This window comes from Solanum lycopersicum, chromosome 5 (assembly GCF_036512215.1).
Source record: "Solanum lycopersicum chromosome 5, SLM_r2.1".
NCBI lineage: Eukaryota > Viridiplantae > Streptophyta > Magnoliopsida > Solanales > Solanaceae > Solanum > Solanum lycopersicum.
Window position 1 is genome coordinate 495,822 of NC_090804.1, and position 22,896 is coordinate 518,717.

At 34.3% G+C, this 22,896-nt stretch overlaps 2 protein-coding genes across 3 annotated transcripts; both read right to left on the minus strand.

The window, feature by feature from the left end:
* Nucleotides 1-1,952: 1,952 nt before the first annotated feature.
* Nucleotides 1,953-4,861, minus strand: LOC101245546 (transcription factor bHLH90). 2 transcript variants are annotated; one of them, XM_010322267.4, is made up of 8 exons: nt 4,525-4,861; nt 4,118-4,303; nt 3,863-3,941; nt 3,704-3,772; nt 2,977-3,534; nt 2,665-2,892; nt 2,410-2,580; nt 1,953-2,245 (listed from the first exon to the last, which is right to left on the minus strand). In XM_010322267.4, the coding sequence occupies exons 1-8, from the start codon at nt 4,614-4,616 to the stop codon at nt 2,180-2,182; spliced, it is 1,449 nt and encodes a 482-aa protein (XP_010320569.1). In that variant the 5' UTR covers nt 4,617-4,861; the 3' UTR covers nt 1,953-2,179. The 2 variants fall into 2 exon arrangements, with proteins under 2 accessions (XP_010320569.1, XP_019069319.1); XM_019213774.3 differs by having other exon boundaries at nt 2,833-2,892; nt 4,525-4,785.
* A 2,460-nt stretch (nt 4,862-7,321) lies between these two features.
* On the minus strand, nt 7,322-13,053 carry LOC101249546 (NEDD8-specific protease 1). Its single transcript, XM_004238611.5, has 2 exons — nt 10,523-13,053; nt 7,322-8,344 (listed from the first exon to the last, which is right to left on the minus strand). Exon 2 carries the CDS (start codon nt 8,327-8,329, stop codon nt 7,646-7,648), a length of 684 nt encoding a protein of 227 aa, XP_004238659.1. The 5' UTR covers nt 8,330-8,344; nt 10,523-13,053; the 3' UTR covers nt 7,322-7,645.
* Between the last annotated feature and the right edge of the window lie 9,843 nt (nt 13,054-22,896).

Here is a 22,896-nt window from a genome sequence, read left to right on the forward strand (position 1 = left end):
TTGGGGCTCGTTTGAAATTGAAAATGCACCATTTTTTCCCGCGGTACGAACTGGTTCCATTTCTAAGGTCTTAACGGACATCCATGAAAAAAATTTGGCCATTATGTTTTTTGATTTCCTGATAAAAAAAATACATAATTTATAACACACGAAAATTGGTAAAATCTGTCTTTGCCTACTTTGGAGCTCATTTGAACTTCAAAATGCACCAATTTTCCTGCGGGACGAACTGATTCCATTTTTAAGGTCTTAACAGATGTCCATGGAAAATTTCAGTCATTTTGTTTCGAAATTTTCGAATAAAAAATTATCCATGGGTTATAACACATGAAAATCGATAAATTTTATCTTTGTCTGCTTTGGGGCTCGTTTGAACTTGAACATGCATTATTTTCCCCCACGAGACGAACTGGTTTCATTTCTAAGGTCTTAACGGGTGTTCATGAAAATTTTCGATCATTTTATTTCGAAATCTCTGGATAAAAAAAATCATTGGCTATAACACACGAAAATCGATAAAATATGCCTCTATCTTCTTTGAGTCTCGTTTAAACTTGAAAATAACCATTTTTTCCCGCGGGATGAACTTGTTCTATTTCTAAGGTATTAAGTAACGTACATGAAAAATTTCCGTCATTTTGTTTCAGGATTTTTGGATAAAACAAATTCATGGACAATAGAACACGAACATTAGTAAATCTACCTTTGTGTACTTTGGGCTCGTTTTAACTTGAAAATGCACCATTTTTTCCCTGGGATGAACTGGTTCAATTTCTAAGGTCTTAGCGAACGTCCATGAAAATATTCGGCCAATTTGTTTAGGGATTTCTAGATCAAAAAAATTCATGGAGTATAACACACGAAAATTAGTAAAATTTGCTCTTGCCTGCTTTGAAGCTCGTTTGAACTTGATAATGCATCATTTTTCCTCGCGGGATGAATTGGTTCCATTTTCAAGGTCCTACGGACGTCCATGAAAAAATTTCAGTCATTTTGTCTTGGGATTTCCGGCTAAAAAGATTCATAGGCAGCACACAAAAATTGCTAAAATCTGACTTCGCTTGCTTTGGGACTCGTTTGAACTTGAAAATGCATCATTTTCCGTCGGGACAAATTGGTTCCATTAAAAAGGTCGTTACGGACGTCCATGAAAAATTCCGACCATTCTTTTCGGAATTTCTGGATTAAAAAAAATCATGAATTATATCACAAAATAATCGATAAAATATGCCTTTATCTCCTTTGGGATTCATTTGAATTTGAAAATATACTTTGAAGTTCGTTGTTTCTTATAAAATTCTACAAAGTTATTGTTTGAAATATCTTATAATACAGATTAACTATTTTAGTGATGAAGTTATTTATCGAGAAAACAATTTAATTAAATTTATGTACAAAATCAAAAATATGAATTTCAGTTTAACTCGTTAGATTTGAGTTAGTTACGATTAAATGTATTTGATAACGCAAGTAAAAACGAGATGAATGATTGTTCTGGATCAGAAGTTGCTATTATATTCCTTGGGATCAACTCCTTTATAATAATAATGTAAAAATTATTATATATTTATATTAAAGGGGATATATTCCTTGTGTATGTATTTGTATTTTATTCAATTTATAAACACACTTTTTAATTTAGCGTAAAATATCATGTGCATGCAACTTCTTACCCGTGAACAATTAATCCTTTTCAATAATCATGCTTATTACTTCGAAAGTAAGTTTAGTTTAAGTTTACGTTATCAAGTCTTCCTAAATGTCAAAAGAAATTTAATTGTCAAACAAGAACTTTGTCTTCTTTTGGATGGTTTTTATTTGACTAGAAGCCTAACTGCCTTGCCTGACTTTAACACTTAATTATTAAGAAAAGTTAACTTAATAAGGGACAATTTGGTAAACATAACAAATATTGTTACATAAATTAGAACAGGGCGTATTAATAATGATGGTTAAGTGTGAAGGTAGGTGAAAATATTGATTAAAATTAACATGAGATTCTTTGGACAACCGAAGACTCATAAATCCTAGATTTTATAAGTTGACAACAAGTTGAGATCAGTCACTATCTTTATACATAGTCAATTGATTGGTCTCTGCAAGCTAAGTAGCTAATAACTAAGTCAAATGATTGACAAACTAAAATGTTAATATATGACTCAAGAAAAGATATATGTGTTCAACTTGTTAGCTCAATTAGTGAAGATCTCAGTTTCTGTGCATCAATAAATCTGTCTACATTTGCCTGCAAGAAGCAAGTAGATGTCAAAAAGCATGGAAAACATTCATGTTGGATCCTCCAAATGTTATGTTATTTTTATTTTTTTGGAGGATCCGACATGACATGAGTACAACAACGTTTTTGAAATATTAACACAGACTATAGCATAAGAAAAGATTGAAATTTACCTCTACTATGTAAACGCTCACGATCTCCCCTCCAGACGTGGTACAACTCACATTTACTAGCTCAAGTCCTAAGTAATTCATGGCCTCCATCAACTGCGTAAATCCACCAGGTTTACGTGATCCAGAGACCTTCAACAAGAACTCTCTTGCACCAATTTGATTCACTTCCACCTGCAATGCCAAATATCAAGGAGACTCTAAGGCACCTGTAAAGCAATAGAAAGAAACAGAAAGAAACCAAGCAACGTCCAGCACCTCCATTCTCGTCCTATCAGTTGTATTAACTGAAATTTGTGTTTTCTCATTTGTTTGTCCGGTAACTTTGGACATTTCAGTCATGTCTGATAGGACCATTTCAGGAGTACTCTCATTGTTGGTAACTTCCGCTTCTATTTTGTTGAGCTCAATTTTGTATAACTTCACTTTTTCTTGCAGTTCATTTATATAGTCAATCGAGTCTCCTAGTATTGCGACTTTGTCCATCTGAAAGAAATCAAGCAAGGATAGTATCAAAACCTTGAACGAGATATAGACGTAAAATATAAGATGAGTAACTTTATTAGCAACCTTAGTGATGTTGGGAACTAAAGCTCGAAGTGTAAAAAGACCGTCTTTGATTCTGTTCCTTCGTTTTCTCTCCGTGACAAGATTCTTCGACTGATAAGGTCCTTTTTGCCTTTTCTTACCCATACTGAACATATCTCCTGCAACTATATAGTTTTCTTGTTTCCAAGGAAAAATAGTGTCTTCCATTCTTGATAAGTTTCCACTGCACTGAAGCTCTGTGTGCTCAAAATACCCTTCAGTAGATTGACTTAATGGTACATTTCGCGATAAATGGTCAGGAGGTGAATGACACAATGTAAGTTCATTTGAAGGGATGGAACCGGTCGATGATCCTTGAATGCTGGGATTAGCACTAGACTCAGATACTTGAGAAATATGAGGTGCACTTGAAGGAAAACTTGTGGCATATTGCAGGAGAGGAGCACAGAAGTTTGATTTCTCATAGGGAAAGAAATCAAGAACTTGATCTTCTTTCTGTGCTACGGAACTATTGGCTTCTTCTGAACCAAGTTTGAACCGATTGATGATGAAATTAATCGTCTTTTGATCTTTATATATCTGTTCAATGCAAATTAATGTAAAGTAGATGGTTAAGTTTTTCACTTTAGTGCATACTGATGGCCAATTTACTACTTTAACAAAACAACTCATCTAACATTATCAGAAAGAGAACTACATTATCTCACATATCACATCAACTTAAAATCGAATAGAGAATGATTGTTACCATCTTTGAATTGTAAAGCTCAACCAATCCACCAGCAACGGGGATCAATACGAGGGTACCCTTTAATTCCTGCAACGAGTTGAAGAATTCAATTTAAAACATCTCTCAGATTAATCTTGAGAGCTCAGTAAAGACTTCAACTTTCAGAGTTTTACTAACATGTGACAAATTTGAATTGGAAATCTCAGCATGATTAATCCACTTTGGTTCATTTGATGTTACAACCTCTGCCTGAATCCTGTTTTCGCACATCTCCAAGTCATGCCTTCTTATAGTATATATGTTTAAATAAATCGAATTCGAGTACAACAACAACATACACAATATAGTCCCACAAGTGGTGTGTACGCAGACCTACTGTTTTAGATAAAGCAAAAACACAACATCTACGAAAAAGGGGAAACAGAAACATACCCTGAATAAAGAGAAATAGAATGAGGAAAATGAGCTAAAGCCTCACAAGCCTTTGTTCTAATAGGATGCTGCACTTGAATATCTCTACACAGAGAACTAAATGTCTGTTTCCCTCCATTTTCTCTCTTAACATTGACATCAACTCCATTTGCACCAGAACAGCAACACCCCATCCATTCTATAAACCTAAACACCACAAACACATAATAAGTCACACACACAAACACTCAAACACCATATGGACAAAAGGTTTCAATTTTCAAGAATGGACAGAGCCAGAAACAACTCTATGCATTTTAGATATCATGAATTGTAACCAACATAAATCCCACAAGTGAATACTCGTGAAGATACATAAGTTGTTTCCAAAAGACCCTCATCTCGAGTATGACAAATCAAACTTTTACCTTGAAGGGTCATCACCAAACTTCCAAACAACACAATATTCCCAATTTTTGGAATCAACAAGTGGTCTTAACCATTCTAATGCTTTTTCCATGAGTAATATAGTAAGTCAGAGTTATTTTCATGAAATTTGAATACTAAAAACAAGACAAGTCAGGAATATGGCTTTCTCTACTTAAGCAAACGACAGTTATAACCAATTTTTTTTCTTTTATGTGAGATGGGGTATCCACTATCCAATAATCAGCACAACAATCTTTGTCAGAGGCTTCTGATGGACCCTCTCTGTAACATATAGACAGAATAGTACCTTGGGTAAATGTTTGACCGAAGACTCTTAAGAGTTCCACAGTTGCATTCTCATTTTTAGAATATTTTCAACTGAAAAATAGTTTCGATTAATTTAGACTCGTGTCGGATAGTGTTAACTTGGTCGAAACACTCTCTATTAGGGATTTTCTAATATTCAACACTCGAAGTTGAGACTTTTGATTAACTAATAAGTAGTCTCATTCTCTAGCTACAAGATATCGACACTTAAAACATCCCTATTAATTTTAGGCATTACTATAACAAAGTCATGAAATTACTCTGTCCTTTTCAAATAATTGAAACGGTGTGAATTGCTCTTAAAATATAAATTTTGTCAACTCTATAATCAAATAATTTAGGAAACAAGCTCAAATATTAACTCGAACTTTGAATTTTTTTTATCTATGTCATCCGTTAAAAGTTTGATGTCTCATCTATGTTATTTTTTTTCGGAAAAAAAAGGCATATTCATGTCCTTTTCAAGTTACATATATCTTGATTATTTATATAATCAAATAATTGAAGTAACTTTAATTTTATTCTATTTTTGTCTCTTAACAATGGACATTTAGGGACTAATAGAGCTAACACAAATATGTTTTTGCTAGAAAAAGCCATAGGGGGAGTAAGAATAAAAAAAAGTAGGTGTGTTTGTTTTTGTACTTGATAATTTGTACATAAAAGATGCCATTTTTTTCTACTATTATTCTTCTCTTTTGAAGATAGTACAAAGTTTTACTTTCTCTCTCTTTCTAGTTTCTAGTTTTTATATATTTTGTTACACATTTTTAACTTTTATTGGAAAGAATCATTGGGAATTTGTAAGGTCAGTAAGTTATACAACTGTGCTTGTTTAGAACGTATGTATAGTACCATTTGCATGTGTTCAAATCAAATTGTAAGAATTGTCAATTTGATGCTGAGAATAATATCCACATTGGAAAAAAATAATCAAAAGGTGAAATTGTCAATTATTTATTTAAAATGTTAAAATATTTTGCATTAAAGTAGATCGTTTATATCTCGATCTCTTGAAGTAATACTAAAATTTAAAAAATAGAGTTGGTAGAATGTTAAAGTCACTATAATATAATTAAGAGTAAAATTGTAATTTTGATATAATTTTGTTGGGATATAGATTTAAGCATTAACCAAAATCATACAATTGAAAAACTAACAACCCAATAACTCAATAATATTTTTTTTTCGATTTATCGATTAAAGCAATTCTCACACCTTCTAGAAAAACCCACCTAACCCTAATTAGGTACCTCAAGTTTTATTTTTTTAATGCCAAATAAAGAAGTTAATGGTTAGCACTACCATTTTTTTAAATTTGAATTCTAAAAGCAAAATGAGAAAGACATAAATAAAAATATATAAAGAGGAACAAGTAATAAGTTATCTAACAAACTAAAAATAGAGAAATTGAGAAATTTCATCTTATCCATCACATTAAAACTAATAATGAACGAGAGAATTTATCTCTTGACCATCCAAAACAATCTCTTTTAGCCCCATCAAAAATCTTTTTTTCTCTTTATCAAATTTAGTTTTCATTTCCATCAACATCAAAAACAAAACTCCCATCCTCCTTGCTTCTTGCCCTCACTCCCTTCCCCCTCCATAAAGAAATTGAAAAAAGAAAACTCACAAGAGGGAAAAGAGGGCATTATATTATCAACCTACAAAAAAAAAAATGGAAAAAATTGGTGATAATATGCAAGTAGAGGAAATGGAAGAAATAAAAGATGTACAAGCAAGAAAAGCCACAATGGTTGGCATAATTGTTGTAGCATGGGCAATTCCTACTTTACATGTCACACATAGGACATGGCATCATTTTTGGTTAGATAGGATAATATTTTTTCTTCCATCTATATTTTTTCAAGTTATACATATCTTGATTACTTGGAAATTTTACAAAGAGATGATGAAACTTATACAACAAGAACAAGAACAGGAACAGGACAGGAAGCAACATAGAGAAATAGATCATAAAAAACCATCGTATACGTTCGTATGCGCGTATTTGTTTTTGATGATAATCATGAGTTGGATGACAGTATCCTAATGAAGATGATCAAGCTTTAGAGTGTGATTTTACAAGTTGTTCAATTCTTGGGAATGATTTGTAGTATTTGCTATTGTTTCCTTTTCTTTTAAGTAGAGTTTTTGATTGAATCAGTTTGTATATGAATTGTTTGAATTCAAGTAGGAATTCTTGATCATCAATCATACAGTATTTTGTCTCTTTATGTATGTAAATGTTTACCTTAAAACTTTTATTTTGAGAGAAACATCATGTGTGTTCTGTTTTAAGATTAATATATAACATGTTTCACTACAAGACAACATGTTGTTTGGGTTAAAAATTTGATCAAAGAACTTGACATCAAGATACAGGGGCAGTTTTAGTTTATTGTGACAGCAATGCAGACATCAAAATCATTGGAAATCCTGTATTTCATGAACAAACAAAGCAAATAGAGATAGATTGACACTTTATTAGGGAGAAGGTGCACCAAGGCTTGATCAAAACCAAGGATGTCTCATCTACTATAGATTACACCACTTTGTCTTTTCAACAATGAATATATTATTATATTAAAATGGAGATACTATATTCCTAGTTTTTCCCATTAGCTTTCTTTTGAAATAGCAAATCTTTCCTGAATTCCAACAAAATTGTGAGATAACTAACTACCAAACTTCACATTTGTCACTGCTGGAATTTCAACCTCACCTCGTTTTTTGGATCTCTGCTGAATTTTTAACTTGTCGCACGGTTTTCACTCACATCATTCAGCATTACGCCACAGTCTTGGGTGAAGCCATCAGACCTTTTATTAGCACCAGAATATCATTACGCATCGCAGAAACAGAACTTGGACTGACCTGTTCTAAATGGGAGAACCACAGAGTATCTGCATCTTGAGTTCCACTGCTTGCATACCACTGACAGATGACTCTTGCAATAGCTAAGACATACACGCCACAATCATAACCATTAACTTGCTTTGGCATGTTTGGACACTCTTTATAAGTGGCATTGGATGATGTATAGGGAAGAGTAGCCTTGTATACTTGTTTGGCATGATACTCATTCATGCACCCGGAACTGCTGTCATGATGTACAAATACATTGGAGTTTCTATCAAAAACCAGTAAGCTCCAATGACTCCCACCTTCAGCCATGCACACGTCAGAATTATCGTTTATAGGTAAGAGAATCAACTTCCTTCGAGAAAGATGAAGTGGTTCCATGAAATCCTTCAGGCTTTCAGGATCAGGACACTCTTTAATCCAGAAAGCAATAGAAGGTGGTACCAGTAATATGTCGTCAGATGGAAAGAGTGAGCTGAGATAGCTAAAATAGAACTCAATGATGCGGTCATTGAGATAATAAGGACCATTGAGAATGTCCAAATCTGATCGCCGAAGAACGACATCGTTGTAGCTGAGAATCTTCTCATCTGCTCCGGATTTAGCCATGGTGCCACTGCAAATCTATACATAGTACACAAGAATTAGATACAATAAGGAAATATAGGAAGGAAAAAAAACAAGTGAATATTTTTCTTCATTCTGTTCAAATATATCAGTACTTCACTACTTTGTTAGTACGACTTCAATAGAATTGCATGATTTCACAAAAAAAAAAAATGAATCTGTTCAAACATGACCAGTACTTTGACCAAAATATGAGGTGAAAGAAAACAAAGGATGTCCACAAACACTCAGGAGAAGAGATAGAGTAACCATAATCACTTAGAAGACGAGATAGAATGTCCATAAACACTTAGGAGAGATTATATGTCTTGAACCAAAGCAAACTTCAACCATAGTACCACACAAAACTTCCTCCTTATCTTACCATCATAGATAATATCCTTCATATCTATGCAAATCAGATAATCGAACAGGTTATTATGTTGAAGGTCAGAACTCATAATACATTAGCTTTGCCTTGCTAAATCTGAAAGTGGATATTCTCTACCATTTCATAATTAGTATAGTGGTGCATGACTTGGCTCCTAATGCAACAGAGATTTAACCCATCAGAGAAACAGTTGGACAATTTTCGTGAAAAAGGAATAATATCATGAAAGTAAACTAAAGCACATGAATGAAAATATACATTGATCAGACTTTATGAAAGATGATAACGGTTCACACTTCTCTAGGTTGTGAGCATATATGTCAATACACAATGTTTTGAAGTTCTCTCACTTTTTCTATTATATTGCATGACAGACAAGAATTCCATCTCCCCAGACTGTAAAGAGACTCGGACTAAGATATGATGAGCAACTAATCATTTGTGCTAATTGAAATCATGTAAATTGGAGAGAGGTGGCTGAAATTAGTTAGTTTTTGTATCAAAACTATCAAGATCTCTATTTTGGAGAATGGAGAACATGTAAGTTTTTTTTTCTTTCTGAAAGGGGTCTCAGACACGGGGATCCTCTCTCATCTTTTCTGCTCACAATAGTCATGAAAGGATTTAATAGGAGTCCGGAGCCTAAAGGGCAACCCTTTTTTAATCAAAATTTCCAGAAGGGCAACAGAAATGAAAAGAAACCAAAGGAGTAGCCGCGTGAGGGACACCATACCTTACAATAAAAATTAATGGAAGACATTTAACTTTTATTGTAAGGCGTGAGGATCACGGCACCTTGTACCACGCCTTATAAGGCATTATGTACCGCACACCTTGTAAGGTATATGGCAAGGGAATAAATTCCCCTCACCCTTGCATTAATAGGCTGCACGTGACAGCTAAAAATGAATGGAGGGAGTACATAAATAAATTGTTTTATTTGTAATCATAATGTAAGAATGCCTTTTAGTAAGAAGGAATTCCACCTATCAAGATTCTAATTGAACGTACCTATAAATCTACAGATCTAACTTGTAGCCAGAGAACAGTGGAGTCACTTAATAAGTTCAGCCTGTAACTAATTATTTGGTTAGTTTGTTATTGAGTAGTTAAAAAGCATTAGTTGGTTACGTGCATTAGCAAGTAAGTCGGTTAGTGTAGCTACAATATAAGCTTATACTGTTTATATTCATTTTCATTCAGGTTAATGAGATTCATTCTCTGCTTTCCTACTGATACAAAAACATAATCAATTTCCTCCTTCTTTCCTCTCTCAATATCTCCGTATCATATTTCAGTACAGCCCATGGAAACCATCAAACCAAAACAGTTCCAAAGTGTCCCAAGAAAGACAACCTGACAGTTTGTTCATAACAGTTCCATTGTCTAACACTACGAAGAAAAAAGTCAGAGACTTCCACTCAATATCAAGTTTTTCATCCAATTCACAATACACGAATTCAAATTTATCAATGAAGAGCAACAGCATATATTTTGAGGCAATTCATGACTGTTATCACTACTTAAATACAATGTAACATCTTCCACTTTTTAATCTCCACATACTAAACCATCGACGAATTTCGACATCATATCTACACAAGTCAAAATGGAGCTAGAATTATTTGATTTTCCACGAAGTGCAATGAGCGAACGCATAGTTCACAAAGAAAAAATGAAGCTTTTTATGCTCAAATCATATGAAAGACAGAAATATAAGTTATCAACTGTAGTCTAGAGATACTGTCACCGTTTTGAGACAAGTAGTGAATCGTCATTAATAAGGAGTGGATCCGGAAACTCACTGTTTCGGTATAGGGTTCCGATGAATCTCTCCGTTCGTTCTCCGGCAACTGATTTCTCAAACTGCTTGAACCGGAAACGTTGTTATGATTCCCGGTGGCACTCCGATTTCAGGCGCTTTCAATTTTTCCCTTTTTTTTCTTACGTAAGAGTATTTCGGGTTCTTTACATTTTGCACCCTAATTTATGTTTCAATTTTTACCTTTCACCATAGCCTCTTTAATCTTTTACAGTTTACACCTTTATATTTCCTTTTTCTTCTTTTTACAATATAATAAAAATAATTATTTTGTGAGAGAGAAAATAGGTATTACACAATCAAAAGAAATAAGCTAGAGATATAATTTATTATCAAATGAACAAAAAAAAGATGAAAAAACATAATAAGTATTCTTTAAATTTCTTCATGGACAAATTAAATTCGTAGTTAAATTTTACTAAAATAAAAAAAAAGGGTAATAATATATAATAAAAGATATCAAAGAAGAAATTGAACCCTAAAAGAGTCGCATGAAAGAGGGAAAAGGGGTGGGGATCAAGGGTTAATAAAATTATATGAGATAATAAATTGATAATCAGGTGAAGTTGAGTAGTAAAAATGTAAGATGACCAAATGGTTATTTTCTCTAATTTCCCCAAGTATATAAACAACAAAAGAAAGAAATTAGATTGGTTTTTTTTTTATATGAATAAACAATACATTCTTAGGCTTGATTTATTTTTTATATGAATAAATAAGTAAAAAAATTTGTTTAATAATGACGAATATAAGAAATTAGATTATTGTCCTGATTATTATTTATTATTCAAGACGTAACTTTGTATTTTGATATAAAGATTCAAAATAATTCTAATGAGACTATTTGGTGCCTAAGATTTGAAAGTATGTGCATCTCCAATAGAAGATGCATGACCAATTGACCATCAAAATTCAAAAGAATTATCGGAATAGGTGACTTTTTTTTTCTTATTAAAGGCTGGGTGTTTGAGCTTTAAAAATATAAAAAATGCTTTTTTTTCTTAAATATATCATATATATTGTGAACCTAATAAATCATATAACTTAGATGTTTCAAAATGTCTATTCGTTTGATCATTTTCGAGGACAAATTTTGAAGTTCTCAAGTAACTAAAAATTTAACTTGAACATAACAAATATAAATAAATATTTGAGAAGATTACAGTCGAATTAATGCCTTTGATCATCTAGTTAAAAAAATATGTACACTATCTTTGTATACTTTAGTGTAAAAATATATAATATATACATACTATACATAGCATATACAGCCAAAGTATATAGATAATGTATACTTCGGTCATGTTTGTAAAACTAGATGGACGAATGTTATATTTAATGCAAGTCTAATACCTTTAGACCATCTAGTTTGCAAAATATGCATACAGTAAATATTGATCATTTTGGAGACACTGAGATTAGGCATAGAGTAACAAATGAAATGGAAAAAAAAAACTAACTCTGGATTTTCTTGAACCACCCAACCATATATTCCAATTGATGATAAACTGAAAATACTACACTTTGACAATCCCAATCACAGCAATCATGTTGCATTAGGCATAAGCACAGAAATAAAATAAAAAGCAGGCCCAAAGCTACAATTAACCAACAAAGAAAAACACAAAGGAGTAATCACCCTTATAGCATATAGTCTGGTGATATCGATGAAAGTTTTTCACACAATCGATCTGCGATTCTCGATCCCTTTACCTTTCTATCCCCTTCCTCCATGTTAATAAAAACTTAAAAATTTAACAAAATAAAATTAAAACTACTACCAAAGTAATTAGTACATAGAGAGAGTTCCTCTATGAACACAACTAGTTTTCATGGACCAAGCTTGAAATCAATATGATTATCAGAAAATCTAACTCCTCCATTAGTATTCTTATGAGGCTTAGACCCCTTATAATGATTATCTCCATGTGCTGCAGCCACTTTAGAACTTGCAATTTTCTTATCAAATCCAAATTCTATATCCCCTCCTCCTCTTTTATTGTGAAACTCATTGTGCTTATTATTATTATTATGTTTTCCCTCTTTTTGTTTTTGTGGTTGACCATGACTACTTTTCTTCACCTTATTAGCTCCATTGCTTTTCTTGCTACATAAACGTCCCACAACACAAGCAATAACAGATATGACAAAAACAATAGCTAGGACAACAAAAACACTCACAAATGAACCATTGGATGAGTTATGAGAAGAAGAGGATTGAGTCATTGGCATATTGTTTGGTTGGTTAGGGAAATTGTTTGGATTGTTAGGATAAACTTGAACTGGTTGTTGTGGTTGCAATTGATCCATTTTCTTGATAATTTTGGGTCGTGACGATTATGTTAGGGTAGGTAGGACGTAGGACGAGCCTTGATAGAAAATTGTAGAGTAAATAACAAGTGATTGAGTTCAGTAGTTCGACTAAAGACTAAGGTTGGTGTTCTTTGAGTGAAACCAAAGGAAGATGTTGGAGAAGCAAATGGGAGATGGAGAACAATTGCTATTAGCTAAGACAATACATATGGGAATATTTCAATATATATAAAAAGTTTGTTTCTTGAGTGAAACAAGGGAACTAAGAGACTTAGGAGAAACAACTACTCGCTCCGTTTTATTTTATATGACTTACTTTCTTTTTAGTTCGTTTAAACAAGAATGACGCATTTTTACCTTAAGTAACAAATTAACTTTAAACTATCCATTTTATCTTTAATTATGAAGTGATTTGTTAAGTCATAAATTTCAAAAACCTTTATTTTTTTCTAAATTTTGTATTAAATCAAAGTAACTCATATAAAATGGAACGGAAGGTATATTAAAAATCATACATGTGGGATGATTGCATTCCAATGGGTTAGATATATTCTTGGTTTTGTTTGAGGGGATTTTTGAATTAAAAAAAAAGTGATACTTTTTCTTTATTAAAGAGAGACAACTAAAGATATTCTTGTTGTCCTTTACTGCAAGAAGGAAGGGTGTATATTTTAATTTTGTTTTTGCTTTGTTATTAGAGAAAGCAACATTTTGGCTTTCATTCCTTTGAATACTTCACTAATTTGTTGAATTTTTCACTTGGCCCCATGAAAATTACTCTCTTATTCCAACATGATTCAGCTACTTTCACTTTATTGTTTTTATTTTATTCTTTTATCAAACATTTTATTGTTTTATTATACTGCATTATGTCTTATGATGCAGGAGAGATTGCTATCAATATCCTGCTATGTCAGTTTAGTCAGTATAGAACCTTACATGCTTGAATTTGTTTAGTTATATATTTTATTGTACTTTTTCAATATTGCTAGGTTGATTAACACACTAATCGTGAGATTATAAACTTCTCATGATTTGAACGAAAATCGTAAAATTAGAAATTTGAATTTTATGAATTTAAGATATGTCACGATTTAAGTCGTGATGGTATTCACACTTCAGCTACTCAAACCTTGTAGGCAAATTTATAATCAAAACTAAGAAATTTAACTTTTCATATTCAATTTGTGTTATATAAATTGATATATGAAAAACGATACATTGCTTTACACATATAAACGGTATGAGCCAAATTTACTATCAACATTATTACTAAAACTGAGAAAAGAAGCTTAAACATGAGTATGGGTTTTTTTATTTTGATTTTCCACTCGATGTTAGGAGTACATATATAAGAGTTTCACTTAAATTATATAAAACTTGAAATTTAAAATCTCTAATTTAAAGTGAAGTAATCCATCAGAACTCCTATTGATGCGTGTTAGTTATTATTGTTATCATTGATTTTCATGATAATTCCTTTCATTTTTTCCCCACATCTAATTATTTTGGATGTCTCAAAAATTTTCAACATGCTGAATGATGAATGTACATCAATCTTCTACTTTTCAACAGTGGTCTAAGTATACAAGTGTAGCATCATTGTCACCTTTTCTGAAAGGTTAAACACACGTTACATCATGTTCCTTAAAACTTTGGAGTTAAAGTTATAATTAATATGATTATGGCATAAATAAATGTTTTTCATATTATTACTCTACTTTATACCTAATCATATTGGACTTAATAATATACAATAAAATTACATGCTATATATATTTTGGGTAAACTCAATTGATAGTGTAAATAAACATGTATACTACAAGTGTGAAAACGTACTCAAAATAATAGGAAATAATGAATTAAAGTATAACTTTAGTTGTGTCAAATAACTTGGACGGGGAAAAGCAAAATGATATCTAATTGGGATTTGTGTCGAAAACAAGAGATTATATTTTGTACTCCCTTTGGCTCAAATTTTCGTTTCATCTTTCACGCACCCCTTTAAAAATATATTATAATAATTAAAATAAATTTGATTGTCTTATTTTTAGTTTTATTTATTCCTAAGATATGATCTCTTTTCCAATATAAGCTGTTTATATTCTTTAAAAATAATTATTCTTTTCATTTATTTTTGTTTGTTTATGCTTGACTTAGCTGCTTACAAAATAATAAATAAAAGAATAATTTTAAAATATTATTTTTTTGGTAAGAATATCATCTCTATTGATTACTATAATTTTTAAATGTTGGAGAATAAATAATAGGGATAATGCCTAAGTACCCCTCAACCTATGCCCGAAATCTTAGAGACACACTTATACTATACTAAGGTCCTATTACTCCCTGAACTTATTTTATTAATAATTTTTTACCCCTTTTTAGCTTACGTGACACTATCTTGTGGGCACAACGATGGTTGACTTTTTTTTCCGAACTAGTGCCACGTAGGCTAAAAAGGGGTAGAAAATTACATATAAAATAAGTTCAGGGGGTAATAGGACCTTAATATAGTATAAGTGTGTCTCTGGAATTTCGGGCATAGGTTGGGGGTACTTGAGTTTTTTCCCTAAATAGTACATATAATAAAGATAAATAAATACAAAATAAAATTGGGACAATTATGTTTGTATACTCAGACAAATAAAAATGGAAGGAAGAAAGTACTTTTAAGGATACAATGGGAAAAATATATAATTAGTTTTGTTTTAAACTTCTAAATGACAAATAATTTGAAAAGATTATTTTAAAGAAAGATAATTTGAAATAAAATAATTATTATGGTATTTTATCGGTTCACTTTTACTTGTTCATCATTTTAAAATTATATCTTCACTTTTTCTTCTCTTTTAATTAGTATATCAAGAGATTTACTTATTCATCATATTAAAAATATATCTTCACTTTTTCTTCTCCTTTAATTAGTATATCAAGAGAAAATATGTTTTATCCTTAATATCAATTACTCACTTCTGATTTATTTCTAAAAAAATTCAATATCAATTAATAAGAATATTATAATAAAATATCTATATCAATTATTATTATTTTTAAAAATATATCGAATGAACATGTAAAATAAACGAAGTTGAGATTAGAACAAAGTTGCTGAAATCGAGGAGGATATGTGTTAATAATCGCCGTATACTATTTATGATCTGGTCTTCAATCTTATATTAATGATTTTGAGAATAAAAGTGAAGGTGGTCATATTTGTTATAAGCATTGGTGGCATAAAAAGCAGAAAATAATCATCATAATGTGAAATGTGGAAAAGTAGGTATGAATCCACCAACATAAATTAAAGTAGATTTTTTTTTTCAATTTGCAAAAATGGAGAAAAAAGAAATATATATAGTGGTGGGAGTAATTTAGGACAGTACTCTTTGCTTTGATTCTTTTCTTTATACCTTGGCTTTTGGGAAAGTAATTATAGGATATGATCTTGATAGAGTTGGAGTAGGGTTCCTTTGTCTTCCAATGATTAAATCACTAATTATGGTTGTTAAATCATTAATCACTTCATTAAATTAAACCTTTTGTCCACCTCACCTCTTTCCAAAGGATTAACAAGATTTTTTTTATATTCGAAGTTTAAATTCGTAAATTTTAATTAAAGATGAACAGTTTCATCACTACGTCACAACCCATGTTGGTAACCTTATATCAGCTTAGCTTTAGCTCATACCTAAATATTAAAAGTACAAGTATTTTTTCAACAAAACAATCCTTGGTAAAACCTTGGGCATTTTTATTTATTTATTTTTAAAAGAATTGGTCAAAAAGGAGATAAGAGAGATAAAAATTAGATAAAATGAAGACAGCAAAAAAAAAAAGAGAAAGAAACATACAGCCTTTTTCACTCTTCATAGCATCCTTTTTTCAAGTTTACCAGCCTTGTAATTTTTTTTTCAAATCATTTATGAAAGAGCAAGAACCATGTTCAAAAGAGGAATATATAGAAAATGTTTTTGTTGATACATATTGAAGTTAAAGTATATTTCGAAAATAAAAGAAGAAAATATATGAATTAACATTCTTCAAACGCTCCTAGTAATTCTATGTCTTTTACTTTTATAAAGAACCAAATCAAGGGATGTTCATACTGTTTTTTTTTTTTATAAAAAAAACAAGAAGATGTTAAGCCTTAAAAGATGAGAAAAGAAAGAAATAAAACTTAGCGAAAAATTATTTTTTCCCTCTATAATAATAATGAGGAGGACTGTTAATTTTGCGCTCATACGATAAAACCTCACTAATAATATTTGGTTGATTAATAATTTCTCTAAAGTATTATACACATATTTGTGAATATTCATGATGAACATTTGAGTATTTTAATGGAGAAAATGCAGACATATTATACACATATTCTCATAGTATACATACACATTATACATAGGGGATTTTATTCTCATAGAACACGTATCTTTTAACATTAATTAAGGGTCAAATGTTATGTTTGAACACAGTTATATTGAAATCGACGGAGGCTCAACTATAAATAAATTAGAGTCCAAAACTAAAAAGGGCTTTTTTTTCTTATGTCAAAACGAGAACAAGTTTTTTTTCTTCTTATAGGATGAAATCCTTACTATTATCATGTGATAAGGATGAGTCGCGTAAACTTAAAGGCAAGTTCTATTAATTGAGTGGTGGTTAGATTAAATATGTTGTATGTGATGATCAGTCAAGAACTTCCACGTTTTAAAAGATGATTAAAGTAGCAAAATACGTAGTAAAAAATAGCAGTTCCACAGGAGAGATGAAATCTTGTATAATAGTCAAGTTATTTTTCAACGAACCACTTCAAGAAGTATACTTAACCACATTCACTACACACCAAATGATTTCTTTGCAAGGTTGAATGATTTGATCTAAAATCTTGAACTTGATCATTTTAATGGAAAAATGACAGACAACCATAATGACACTTATAACAGTGGACATCATTTTAATATGTTTCATACTTTAATGTACTCATACATTTTATAGTTGTGTTTTTCAATTTCTCGAGTTGAGCATTACTTGGATACTATCACCTCGGTAGGTGGATTGGCAATCTCCTCAATTCTAATACATTCACCAAGTTGTTGCACGGCTTCCATGAAGATCCCCCGTCCATTTTGTGCATGTCCTTCGCCTAACGGTCTTATTAATGGTACTGCTGTTTTCAAACATTGGGAGCAACGGTTGCTCCAGCAATGTCTATGTTGTGCGAAATTTGAGATAATACGAGAAAATATATAAACGCGAAAAACAAGACAACAGATTTACGTGGTTCACCAATAAATTGGCTACGTCCACGGGAAGAGAGGGAGCAGTTTTATTATGGAGAGGCAAAAACAGAATTACAAAATAGGGTTTGCCATAGAGTCTATATATATATAGTGCTAAGCTACGCCCTAACAGGCTTGGGCCCAACATACAGAATTGACAGAAAATTAAGGGCCCAATACAACAACATTGTATACCGTCGGGCCGGGGGCGTCTCCGCCCCACCGGACCCCCAGGCCAGGGGGCGCGTCGCCCCCCTGGACTCCCCGACTCGCTGACCGGGCAGCGAGACCCCCGTCCTTTCTGTTTGTAGCGGGTCCGATTCAAGGCATTCAACAAATCTCCACCTTGACTTGAATTCTCCGAACAGATTCTTCAGACGCACTATGATAGTGCCAGGCCTCCCCCTCTTCCTCAGAGTTGCCCCGCAGGGCAATTAACAGCTTCTGATGTTGAGCAAGTCCAAACAGTGTTGAAACTTGCTCTGTGGAATCGGCTTTGTGAACATATCAGCAGGATTATCAGCAGTTCCTACTTTCTTCACCTTGATTCTCTTCTCACTTCTCAGAAAATGATACCTTACGTCAATATGCTTGGTTCTCTCATGATGGACTTGATCCTTGGCTATACAAATTGCGCTCTAATTGTCACAATACACCATGGCCTGATCATGATGCAGACCAAGATCACTAACCAGCCCTTTCAACCAAATCCCTTCTTTTGCAGCCTCTGTCAAGGCCATGTACTCCGCTTCCGTAGTAGACAAAGTCACTGTAGGTTGCAAAGTTGCCTTCCAACTGACGACAGATCCTCCAAGGGTAAACACATAGCCAGTCATCGATCTTCTTGTGTCAACATCTCCAGCATAGTCTGAATCAGAATAGCCAGTAACCAAGCACTGAGTATCACCTCCATAAATGAGACCAACGTCAGATGTACCTCTAAGGTATCGGAAAATTCTCTTCACAGCCTGCCAATGTTCTCTCCCTGGTTGTCCCATGAATCTGCTCACTACACTGACTGCATGTGCTAAATCTGGCCTTGTACAGACCATAACATACATCAAACTTCCTACGGCACTGGCATAAGGGACTCGTGACATATACTCCTTCTGTTCTTCTGACTGTGGAGCGAACATGGCAGTGAGGTGGATATTGGCAGCACTGGGGGTATCAATAGGCTTAGATGAAGACATGCCAAACCTCGCCAAGACCTTCTGAATGTAGCTTCTCTGTGACAAGAAAAGTTTCCTTCTCTCTCTGTCTCTAATGATCTCCATCCCTAGAATCTTCCGAGCAGCTCCCAGATCCTTCATCTCAAACTCAGCACTAAGTAAACCCCTCAGCTTCTGAATGTCATACTTCTTCTTTGCAGCTATCAGCATATCGTCTACATAAAGCACCAGATAGATGAACGAATCATCCTTGAGCCTATTGTAGTAGACACAACAATCATATGAGCTCCGAGTATAGCCCAACTTCGCCATATAGCTGTCAAACCTTTTGTACCACTGCCTTGGAGACTGCTTAAGTCCATATAAGGACTTCTTCAACTTGCAGACGTGATTTTCCTTCCCTGGAACTTGGAAACCATCTGGTTGAGTCATGTATATCTCTTCCTCCAACTCTCCATGTAGAAACGCTGTCTTCACATCAAGTTGTTCAAGCTCTAGATTCTGATGTGTAACTATCACTAGTAACACTCGAATGGAAGTATGTCTGACCACTGGTGAGAAGATCTCATTGTAGTCCACTCCCTCTCTTTGGTTGAAACCTCTGGCAACAACCCTGGCTTTATACTTGACTCCTTCTGCTGATGATATCCCTTCCTTCTTCTTGAAAACCCATTTGCAAGTAATAATCTTTCTTCCCGAAGGCTGTATGACCAGATCCCTTGTCTGATTCTTGTGTAGGGACTCCATCTCATCTCCCATAGCAGCAAACCATTTTTCAGAATCAGGACTTAAAATGGCTTCTTTATAAGTAGACGGCTCAGATGTATCTACCTCTACAGCAACCTGCAGTGCATAACCCACCATGTCCTCAAAACCATACCTCGTAGGTGGCCGAACTCCAACCCTCCTTGGCCGATCTTGAGCTATACTCTGATGGATATCTGATGGCATAGATTCTGGAATATCAGTTTCTGTCTGTGGCTCTTGATCCTCCTCTTCAGGTTCCTTTAAATCGCTCTCGTTCTGATTGACTTGAAACTCCACCTGTTTGTCAAGACTCCCAGTTTCTGACGTAGTTGTAGGCTTCACAATGGTTCTAAGCAGAGAACTTTCATCAAAGACAACGTTCCTGCTCATAATAACCCTCTTTTCTGCTGGAGACCAGATTCTAAAACCTTTCACTCCATCTCTGTAGCCCACAAATACTCCCTTTTTAGCTCTTGGTTCTAACTTACCTTCACTGACGTGATAGTAAGCCGTACAACCAAAAGCTTTCAGATTTGAATAATCAGCAGCTTTTCCTAACCACATCTCCATAGGTGTCTTGCACTGAATGCCTGTATGTGGTCCGCGGTTAATCAAGTAGCAAGCTGTACTAACCGCTTCTGCCCAGAATCTTCTATCTAGCCCAGCATTAGAGAGCATGCACCTTGCTCTCTCCAGAAGTGTTTGATTCATCCGCTCAGCTACACCGTTCTGCTGTGGTGTATTTCTGATTGTACGATGTCGAGCAATCCCTTCATCCTTACAGAATTGATCAAATTCAGACCAACAGAATTCCAGCCCATTATCAGTTCGCAACCTCTTGATCTTCTTCCCTGTTTGATTTTCCATCAAAATTTTCCACTGCTTGAACTTCTGGAAAGCTTTACTTTTATGCTTCATCATGTACACCCAAGTCATCCTTGAGTAGTCATCAATAATGGACACAAAAAATCTGCAGCCTCCCAAAGACTCAACACGGCATGGACCCCAGCAATCAGAATGGATATAATCAAGTGTGCCTTTTGTTCTATGAATGGCCTTTGGAAACTTGTTGCGATGTAGTTTTCCAAAAACACAATGTTCACAAAACTCTAGGCTCTTAACCTTATGACCAGCAAGAAAATCCTCCTTTGACAGAATTTGCATCCCTCTTTCACCCATATGACCAAGTCTCATGTGCCATAACTTAGTCATATTCTTCTGGTGAAATTCTGACGATGCAACATGGGCTGAACCTGTAACCGTGGAACCTTGTAGAAAATACAAAGTACCACGCATGACACCTTTCAAAATCAAATTTGAACCCTTCCAAACCCGCAAGACTCCATCTTTTCCCGACCAGCTGAATCCCTTGCTGTCCAAAAGACTGAGAGATATCAGATTTTTCGTCATCAATGGAACGTGCCTGACCTCGTTCAATGTGCAGAAGCTACCGTCATGTGTCCTTATCTTGATCGAGCCTGTCCCAACCACCTTGCAGACAGAACTGTTGGCCATCGAGATGCTGCCTCCGTCTACCTGCTCATAAGTCGTGAACCACTCTCTCCTAGGACAGATGTGATAGGATGCCCCAGAATCGAGAACCCACACATCTGAATGATGAGTGTGCTCATCCGCAACTAGGGCAATATCTTCTTCAGAATTGGTGTCTTCTTCAGCAACAACAACAAACACTGATTGTTTTTCCGATTGCTTCTTCTTCTTCGGACAATCAAATTTCCAATGTCCCTTCTCCTTGCAGTAATTACAAACATCATCCGACTTTGCACCCTTCGACATCGGCTTATTTTTCTTTCCGCCGTTTTTTCTTCCCTTTCCGCTACTGGTGAACAGACCGGAAGGCTGTATGTCCGTACTTGTGCCGTTAGCCTTATGCCGTAATTCCCTGCTATGAAGGGCCGATCTGACTTCTTCCAGTGACACAGTATCTTTCTCAACAATGAACGATTGAACAAAATTCTCAAACGACATTGGGAGAGATACTAACAGAATCAGGGAAGCATCTTCATCCTCGATCTTCACATCGATATTACGCAATTCTAATAACAAAGTATTCAATTGCTCTAAGTGTTCCCTGAGTTGTGTACCTTCAGCCATTCGTAAACCGAATAGACGTTGTTTCAGAAGCAGCTTGTTGGTTAGAGATTTTGTCATGTACAAACTCTCCAGCTTCAACCACAGACCAGCAGCAGTCTCTTCATCCGAGACCTCCGTGATGACGTCATCCGCGAGACACAGCATGATCGTCGAGTGCGCCTTTTCCTCCAGAATCGCCATCTCAGGAGTAATGACGGCGTTCTTGTCTTTCGACAACGGCGCCCAGAAGCCTTGCTGTTTCAACAAAGCCCGCATCTTGATCTGCCATAAACTGAAACTGTTCCTCCCTGTGAATTTGTCGATTTTCACGTTCAAAGCAGACATCTCGAATTCTCCAAGAACACCGATTAACCGAGAGGCTCTGATACCAATTTGTTGTGCGAAATTTGAGATAATTCGAGAAAATATATAAACGCGAAAAACAAGACAACAGATTTACATGGTTCACCAATAAATTGGCTACGTCCATGGGAAGAGAGGGAGCAGTTTTATTATGGAGAGGCAAAAACAGAATTACAAAATAGGGTTTGCCATAGAGTCTATATATATATAGTGCTAAGCTACGCCCTAACAGGCTTGGGCCCAACATACAGAATTGACAGAAAATTAAGGGCCCAATACAACAACATTGTATACCGTCGGGCCGGGGGCGTCTCCGCCCCACCGGACCCCCAGGCCAGGGGGCGCGTCGCCCCCCTGGACCCCCCGACTCGCTGACCGGGCAGCGA